Source organism: Thermobia domestica, chromosome 10 (genome assembly GCF_964235325.1).
Source record: "Thermobia domestica chromosome 10, izTheDome1.hap1.1, whole genome shotgun sequence".
Taxonomy (NCBI): Eukaryota; Metazoa; Arthropoda; class Insecta; order Zygentoma; family Lepismatidae; genus Thermobia; species Thermobia domestica.
In genome coordinates, this window is record NC_137463.1 from 81065695 (window position 1) to 81074861 (window position 9167).

Consider the following 9167-nt stretch of genomic DNA (forward strand, 5'->3'; position numbering starts at 1 on the left):
TCGACGACATGTAGAAACATGGACTTGGTCAATGTCAGTTTTGGGTAATCGACCACGCTCAGGAAACTCTGTGGTGTCACCATCATCTCATTCTGACGTCAGAGGGACAGTCAGGTCAAAAGCAATTGAGAGAACACGATCTGGGTCTTTGGATCTCAACCACGACGCGAGACACAACGGAGTCTCCCTGTCTTTGGGGTCCGGTATTCAATGCCATGGTTGATTGTCAGACAAGTTTTCATCATGGACTTCATCAGGACAGCCCAACCTGCAAGTCACTGGAACTTCGAGAACAGCGCCTAAACATCACCTATGAGTAAGAGGGAGAAGATTGGAACTACTTCGAATTAGGGTGAGACTGTTCTAAATTAGTTACTATTCCCTTGCTCTACCATCTATTCCTTAACGCCTTTATTGCTACCAATTTTCAATGAAAATGCATTGGTTATTTTCAAATTATTTTAACACTAAATTCAAATTCATTATCTTGTCTAATTTTGCTCATGGTTCTAGTCGCCTAAGACTAGTGGTGGAGTCGCCCCCATTTAGTATGTGCTTTATTGCTATAAATTTGGTATTGTTATCCCGTACCTCTTAGGTGCCTCTCGATTCTATCCCGACAGTTAAGTGGTGTCGGAACAGAAGCATTTACTTCAATAACAATAAAAGTAGAACTGTGTAAATTTATAATTATACATAAAAATTTTAACGATTATTGACTGTTTGCAGATAATTACGAAAGAGAAAGAGAGAATATCCATTTCAATAATAAAAAATAGTTTCATGTTTAAGTTAGATGTGGGTGAGATTTTGTCCGCACGCCTAACATAACACTGGAGGTGAGCTTTTTGCCGGTGAGCTTATGTCCGACACCCAGAAAAACATATGATGGGTATGAAGAGGTATTAAAATCTAGACTTTGACTAGTAGTAGGCCTAATTCAGTAGAACATAGAGCTACTAATGCTATATATCAGTGTCAGATATCAGAACAAAATAATAAGGATGTTGCATGGTTTAATGTGTTAAACGTGGGTGGGCTTTGAAGAACTTGTAATAAAATGCTCCGTATTTTTAAATGTTCTTTGGCTACTAGTAGGCCTAGTTCCTCAATAGAAAATAGGCTACATGACTAATGTCATATAGGAGATTTCAGAATAAAATATTAATAATGTTGCAGACTTCAAGTCTTAAGACTGTCATCATACTTGCGGACCAATACTCATCAAATGAATCTCTTTCTTATTTACTAAGAACAAAACAACAACTTACGTGCCAAAAAAAGCTTAGTGTTAGTAAATAAGAAAGAGATTACTTTGAGTGTTGGTCTGCAAGCACGACGGCAGCACTAAGAAGCAAGGCCTAAAACTATCTAAGTACGATGAATTCGTAAAAAAAAATCAGAATTCCCAATCCTGTTAGCAAACAAGCAAATTCTATTATGTAAGTATTCATGCCTAATCATGAAATTATTTTAATGCAGCAATGAATTGTCCGGCCTATAAGAAAAATTTGGTCCCAAAATTTCAAGGACCAAAATTAGGCCTACTGTCGCCCATGCTTAACACATTAAATTGCAACATCCCTATTTTTTCTGGTATCTGGTAATTGCTATACGACATTAGTAGCTCTACTTTCTACTAAGTTATTAGGTCTATTTACAATTACATTCAAAAGATAGATTTTAATATCCAGGGCATATTATTAGAAGTTCCTCCAAGTCTGCCCTGTTTTAATACAACGCAACTCCGCAACATCCTTATTATATATATATATATATATATATATATATATATATATATATATATATATATATATATATATATATATATATATATATATGTATATATATATATACGCAAAAGTCATGGCAACTATTTTTTTCTTCCAAATATGTGAGCGGATCACAAACTTACATGTGTCGTGTGGAAGTTCTGCAGGCATAGTGTATATGCAGAACAACAGATGGCTCTGTGATAGCTGGTAGTAGCACAGCGAGGGCTGTGAAATCAGTCAGTTGGTGAGTGTCGTGCGAGATGGAAGTAACCCGTGTTGAGCAGCGCGCTTACATCAAAATAGCCGTTCTTCGAGGGAGAAATGCGATGGAATGTCACAGTCAATTAGTGGAAGCCCTTTGGAATAATGCCCTAACATACCGGACAGTAGCACGGTGGGTAGGAAAGTTTCGGCAAGGACGCGTGTCAACCAGTGATGAGCAACGTTCGGGACGACCTGTCAGTGTGCGGACCGACGTGGCACGTGCCGTCATCGATCAGCTCCTGGATGAAGACAGGCGATTGACGCTACTGGAGTTGGCGGAAGCAAGTGGCATCGATAAAAGCACCGTCCTTAGGATATTGCGTAATGAGCTGCAACTACGCAAAATCGCATCGCTGTGGGTACCGCATGCACTGACGGAAGTTCAAAGGTAGATGCGCTATGCAATATGCTCCGACCACCTTGCACGCTGGCAACAGGACGGCGATCAATTCTTGTCACGAATAATCCCCATCGATGAATTTTAGGCCAGGGCATACGAACCAGAACTGAAACGTCAGTCCGCGGAGTGGCGACATGTTGGATCACCAAGGAGGCAGAAGTTCCGTCAGAATCCTTTCCCAGTCAAATTGATGGTAATCGTGGCGTATGACGTCAGGGGTGTCATTGGTTGCACTTTGTTCTACATGGCAGAACAGTGACCGCACAGTACTACAGGGAGTTCCTGCGACAGGTACGACGTGGCGTTCGGGAGAAACGTCTCCGTATCTTGTGGACAGTGCAATAATCCTACACGATAATGCAAAACCACATAAAGCAGAGTGTGTAGGGGAGCTACTGCGATGTTGGGGATGGGAAGAATTGGAGCACCCACCGTACTCTTCTGACATTTTGTCCTGTGACCTTGATCTCATTCGAAAGATTAAGGAACCACTACGTGGTAGGCGGTTTGCAACACGCGAGGACATTGCTAATGCTTGCGCGAACAATTGACCCGATTCACACATGGAGCGGCAAATGCTGAGGAGGATGGTATTTAGAGCCTCCCACATCGTCGGTAGCGTGTGGTGCAAGTAGCAGGGAACTACTTTGAGGGTCTTTAGGCCCAGATTTGTCATGTCAACTGTATGCGTACTGTATTGTCAATCTTTTGCACCGAGAAGGCCATATTGCCCTGTATACTACCGTAATAAATTAGTGTGTTACGATATTTCAGTGCTATTCATTTCCACACATGTAGTTAACACCTTGCCCTTTCGTCTGTATATCTCACATTTTCCAACCGGACTGGTATCTTCAAGAAAAAAAAAATAGTTGCCATGACTTTTGCCCCAACCCTCGTATATATATATATTCTGTTTAGGAAGTAGCCAAAGCCTAGATTTCAATACTCGGTGAATTTTATTACAAGTCCCTCAAGGGAGTTCATGTTTGCTAGCGGCGAGCTTTTATTCGCCCTGTAATATAAAACTGCCAGTGAGCTTATGTCCGGTGAGCTGTTTGCCGCTGAGCTTATGGCCGGTGAGCTTATGTCTGACACCCCATTTCATAGATGTCCAAACTCTCGAACCCGATGTTCGCGAGCTCTGAACTCGAGCTCAACCGGACTCAGACTCAATAATTGAGCCCAAGTCCGAGTAAGCCCTAGCCCCAATGAAATAAGTCGGCGCGAGCCCAACTGAGAGAAGTGAGCCCGAGTGCAAGAGAGCGCGAGCCTAATTGAGAGAAATGAGCCCGAGCGCGAGCCCAGTCGAGGGAAGGGAGCGTGAGTCCGAATGAGCTCAAGCCTAGTCGAGAGAAGGAAACGTGAGCTCCAGTGAGTGCGAGCTCAGTTGAAAGAAAAGATCGCGAGCACGAGCTCAGTTGAGAGAAGTGATAGCGAGCACGAGCCCAATTGAGAAAGGTGAGCGCGAGCGCGAGTGAGTACGAGCTCAGTTGAGAGAAGTGATCGCAAGTGCTAGCGAGCGCGAGCCCAGTTCAGATTGGTGAGTGCAAGCCCAGTCAAAAGAGATGAGCGCGAGCCCGAGTGAGAGCAAGCCCAGTTGAGACAGGTGAGCGCGAGCGAGCTCAGTGGAAAATGGTCATCTATGGATCCAGTTTCTACTTTGTATTCCTATTTCTCCGAGATCCATTTTAACATAGTCCTCTCATCTACGCCTAGGTCTTCCTAATGGTCGTTTCTGATTGGTCTTCCAGTCAAGACCATGAAAGCGTTTCTATTTTCTTCCATCGTAACTACATGACCTACCCACCTAAGCCTCCTAGACTTGATGACCCTAACAATGTTTGATAAACGTATAAATTATGTAGTTCCTAGTTATGAAGTTTCCGCCATCCCCCATTCCCGTTCCTCTTGGGTCTGTACAGTATATAGGAACTGTACTTTATGATTACAAGTAGCGCGCTACTGGCAGGATCGGCGAGAGCAGTCTCGGGCCCCGGGGCTGGGCAATCCCAAGCCCCTTACATGTTCCCTTATGACTTTTTACGTACTTACCACTTAGGACGGAGGTAAACTAAAATGAACATTAAGGCTTATTTTGAATTCTTTATTAGACCTTTAATGCGTTTAATTTACATGTTAAACAGTATTGCTATATCTCCAAATAAGTGAATAATAAGAACTCTGAACCTAGCCTATGTTCACTGTTTGCTGAAAAAAAAACTCATTAATTCACTATTTATGATTTTGTTCAGACCCTATACTTGTTGGTTCTAAGATTTTTGAAGGCTTCAAAACTAAAATGAATAAAAAAATAATATATTTAATACAATGGTATCAAAATACAGAAAAAAAGTAACTTATCTATTTGTAATAGCAAAAGTTCTCTCCCAATGCTCAATCAAATGCTCAAAACAAAATAATTTGTGAAGGAAATATAAAAAGAACGTATTCAATAGCTAATAAAAGTTGAGAAAATAAATGTTCTCAACCGTCCAACCTACCCTGTACTATGAATATCTTTGCACAAATTGTTGCTATAAATAATTATATAGTAGTAAGCTATGCAGTTAGTCTTCCTTAACTAGAGACATGAGGCATTAGGCCTAATTTAGTTATTTCAATGAAATATTGCTCAAATTAATTATAGTGTGATTAATAACGTGATATTAATAGTAATTGTCTGTAGGAGAAATTTATTATATGTATTACTACTAGACAACTGTTACAGTTACGATGTATCCTTTTCTACGTATAGTTACAACAAAATTCCCTTTCTGGCCTTTTTCAGGGTGAATTCATCAATGATAGCATCCAGGTTGGTACACTTGACAAGTTCTGTCTCCACTGCCAACACTCCTAAGCTTGATAATCTGTCTTGACACATTGTAGAGCGTAACATTTTTACTCTATTTAACACAGAAAAAGAGCGCTCTGCAGTAGCAACGGTAGCAGGGATTGTGGCGAATATACGAAGGGCCACTGTCAGATTTGGAAATAAAGTTTCTAGATTCAAAATTTTGATGTTATTTAGAAGATCCCATGGTGAAAGCGTTTTCTCACCAAAATTGGCCGAGTATATCAATTTCAGGCTATGCAGCTCATCAGAAAGATCATCTCCTAAATCTTTGGGTATCGCTGGACTAATACAGCTGCTTGTTCTTGGATCTGGTCACCTGTCATTTCTTTGCAAGACCACAGTACATAAAAATTGGTACACAAAGAGCGCACTGATTGGAAGCGAACTGACATATCTCCTATGACACTGTCCAGGATAACATTAAACACTTCACGCTTAAAAACTGTTTTTGGATCAAGATCATCGTCTGCATTATCGCCCTCTTCTTCATCAGCTAGTCTCTTTCGTTTCCTTCATCTCTTCTGTTCTTCTTGAAGATGTTGGGGCCAACCTATGTTTTCAGCTACTACCAGAGCTTCACTAAATATCGGATTCCGTCCTTCATTACGAATCATCTTCAAATCTTCTAAGAAAGAACTTAAATATTTTGACGCAACATCCATTGTTTCACCACGCTGCTGCAATACTCGATTTACGATGTCTATTGACTTCAAAATCTTGAACCAAATAGATGCAAGAAGAAGGCAGTTAAAGGTTTTTAAATATTTTTTCAGTCCCTCTATGTCTCGACGACATTCCTCCGTAAGGTTTACCAGAGTTAATTCTTCAAGGGCTTCTATTATACCTGGAAGATGTGCAGCAATTGGTTTGACACTATCTACTCTAGCAGACCAGCGTGTCTTTCACATTTAGTGAAGAGAGCTAGGAATTTTCTTTCTTAAAATTTCCCATCTTTGGGGGCTAGAACTAAAAATGTTATACAATTTTTGAACAGCTCCGAAAAAAGTAATTACAGCTGAACGGCTCTCCGCTACTTGTTCTCCACAGAGATTTAAAGAATGACACGTGCAAGCAGAGTAAACAGCTTCACTGTTGGCTGAGAGTATGACAGCCTGGGCTCCTTTCATGTTGCTCCCATTGTCGTACCCTTGGCCTTTACAGTCTTCCCATGGAATTTCAAATTCTTTCAGCTTATTCAAAATCAGCTCAGCTATGGCTTCTCCATTTTTTAAAACTATCAGTGAAGCATAACAATCTTTCTTCAACTTGGTAAGGTTGGTTTTCTTTTTCAGTCAAACTGACATATCTTATTAAAATTGCAGTCTGTTCGACATGTGCTGAGTCGGGTGTTGCATCAACTATTATAGCGTAATATCTCACTTTTTCTCTTTCTTCTAGAATTTTCTTTGTCACTTGGGCAGCACATAAACTAATAAACTCATTCTGAATGTCATGAGAGAAGTAATGAACTTGCATTCTCTCTGCCTTTTCTTGGAAAGAGCGAACTTTATTTAAATGCTCATTCAGAATAGGATCATAATTAGCAAGCAGTTCTAAAATTCCCAAAAAAATTCCATTAGATGGGTCCCCGATTTTTTCGTTATTGCCTCGAAAAGGAAGACCTCTTTCAGCTAGGAACAAAGTGACATTGAGCAGTTTCTTTAAGAGCTCGCGCCACTTGTCTTTCTCCTGCTGGACAGAGTGCAATAGCAAGCCTGTGAGCGATTTATCTTTTTTCGATTTCATCACCTCTGACTTCCACTGAATATAACAGTTTTTATGCCTAGAGCTATTTTCGTGTTCGGGTACTTTATCAAAGAGTTTCTTCCAACGTTTTCTGTCGAGAAACCTTCAGGAAGTGCCAACAAAGAACGTTGTGTCTGAGGTAGCTTGCTAAATATCCTACAAGGTAAACAGTAAAATGCCTTCTTGACTTTGCTCCAAACTAGCCAACCTCGTGTAATCAGTTCGCCATTGGTAAGTTTCTTTTTAAATACCGAAGTTGGCACGGAAAACCGTAAAGAGTCTTCAGGGAAATGTTCTGGCATTGGAACATGGGGATACTTTAAGTCTCGACTTGCATCAAAACTAGGGTCGCCTATATCAAAGTGTGTGTATGGCCATGGGGATGACTGGAGCATAGCCGTAGCAGACGAAGCAGGCCTACTAACACGAACATCAGTATCAAAATCAGTTTTATCATTTACAACAGCTTCATTTACAGTACTAGGTACATCTACTCTAAAGTTGCTGTTATTTTCTACGTCGACTGAAGCCTTAGTCGATGGTAAAGATGATTTAAAAAATGTCCAAGTGACAACTGACCTTTTCTTGACTCCTTTTCTTTCAACTCTGTCGTTCTTTTCCTCCCTCTTCTGCGCACCGGATTTTTGCTCGTAGCTTGTGCTCATTGCCACTAATTTATTTTTAAAATGATAATGTGTCACACACCCAAGGCACATGTGCACAACTAAAATTTACAGCTAAAACTGTAACGACTCGTGAACACTGAAACTTGTTGAATAACTTAAACTCAACTAGCACTAACAGAACTGAAATAAGATTTCAGCGTGTACTCGACTACCGAAAGAATCACCCCGGCTGAGGGAGCTGACTGTTTCGCTGTGGCTGCTATGCACCGTCAATAATGGAGATTGTTACCAACGGTGTATTTCGTGATTAAAACTCGAAACTACGGTGCAAGCTACCAGCAAGGATTGTCCAAACACAGAAGATTGCAAGGACCACTTCGTCGCTATAATAGTTTAAAAAAATGATTTCCAGAGATGTAAAAAGTCTTAAATGGAAGATTAACGCAAGTTATATGTCAACAAATAGATACGTGTACCCGACTTCACTATTGCAGAATTAAATATGTAGCAACAACACTACGCTACACATAATGAAAGACTTTTCCCGCATCATGATCGAAAATAAAGGAAAACACAGTGAATAACACCTTAAATTATGTTGACAATTTTGCTCACAGGTGTCATTCAACAGTGGTTCGTGTCGAGGAAGCGCAACGCAAAATTTGCCGTGACATGCGGCAGTATTTCAATAGTAATGCGCAAGGTCTTTCACTTATTTATAGTAATTTAATAGTACACACATCAACAGAACAGGTTTTTTAGAGTATATCCAACAAACACCATATCAACCAACTTAATTATAATCACTTCACTTACTATGAAATCTTAGGGACAATATACTGTAGCAGACCGCATATTTTAATGCGTGTAAAGCGGTCCGGCTATACTGGCGATGCAAGAAGTGCGATGACTGTAGAACCGCATTCTGTGATGCGAGAGGAGCGTGCTTTGTTTGGGGAAAGAAAAAACAATGGCGGCTATCTAGCGTCCTTAAAACTACTAAAGAAAATATTTTATTGCTAAACTATTGTGTGTAGCTACATGAAAGATGCACTCATTTCTTCTGCGAACATTATAATGTCTTAGAAAAATATGGAATGTCCTGTATAAGCATGTAAAATAATACTGGGACAGTGTTATTCCTAAAACTGGGTGATGCTAAGGTTGCAACAAGTGGCAACCGTGATGTCCGTCGTAGGAGAATTCAAAGTTAGATCTGCCAGTTAGCAGCGTGCAATGGCCGAGCAGTAAACTTGAAATCTTTCCTTTAGGAGAGCATACAAATTTTAAAATATAAAAATGATTGAATATGTAGTTGTTAGTTGATGACACTTCGGTAGAACTATTCCATGTATATACAGGAATCAGTTTGAAATTACTATAGGGCATACAATACCAAATAACTGTCTTATGAGTCGCTCACTATTTACCGGGCGCTCCAATTACGAAGGTGCTTTACTCAAACACACCAAGGCAAGGGACAAAAATCACTAATT

The 9167-nt window shown here is 40.2% G+C and overlaps 2 protein-coding genes across 2 annotated transcripts; one reads left to right on the forward strand and one right to left on the reverse strand.

The window, feature by feature from the left end:
• Positions 1 to 2035: 2035 nt before the first annotated feature.
• Positions 2036 to 2431, forward strand: LOC145661520 (protein GVQW3-like). Its single transcript, XM_081726838.1, has one exon. It carries the CDS (start codon positions 2036 to 2038, stop codon positions 2429 to 2431), a length of 396 nt encoding a protein of 131 aa, XP_081582964.1.
• Positions 2432 to 6505: 4074 nt separating this feature from the next.
• LOC145661521 (zinc finger MYM-type protein 1-like) lies at positions 6506 to 7045 on the reverse strand. The gene has a single exon (XM_081726839.1). The coding sequence runs from the start codon at positions 7043 to 7045 to the stop codon at positions 6506 to 6508; it is 540 nt and encodes a 179-aa protein (XP_081582965.1).
• Positions 7046 to 9167: the final 2122 nt, after the last annotated feature.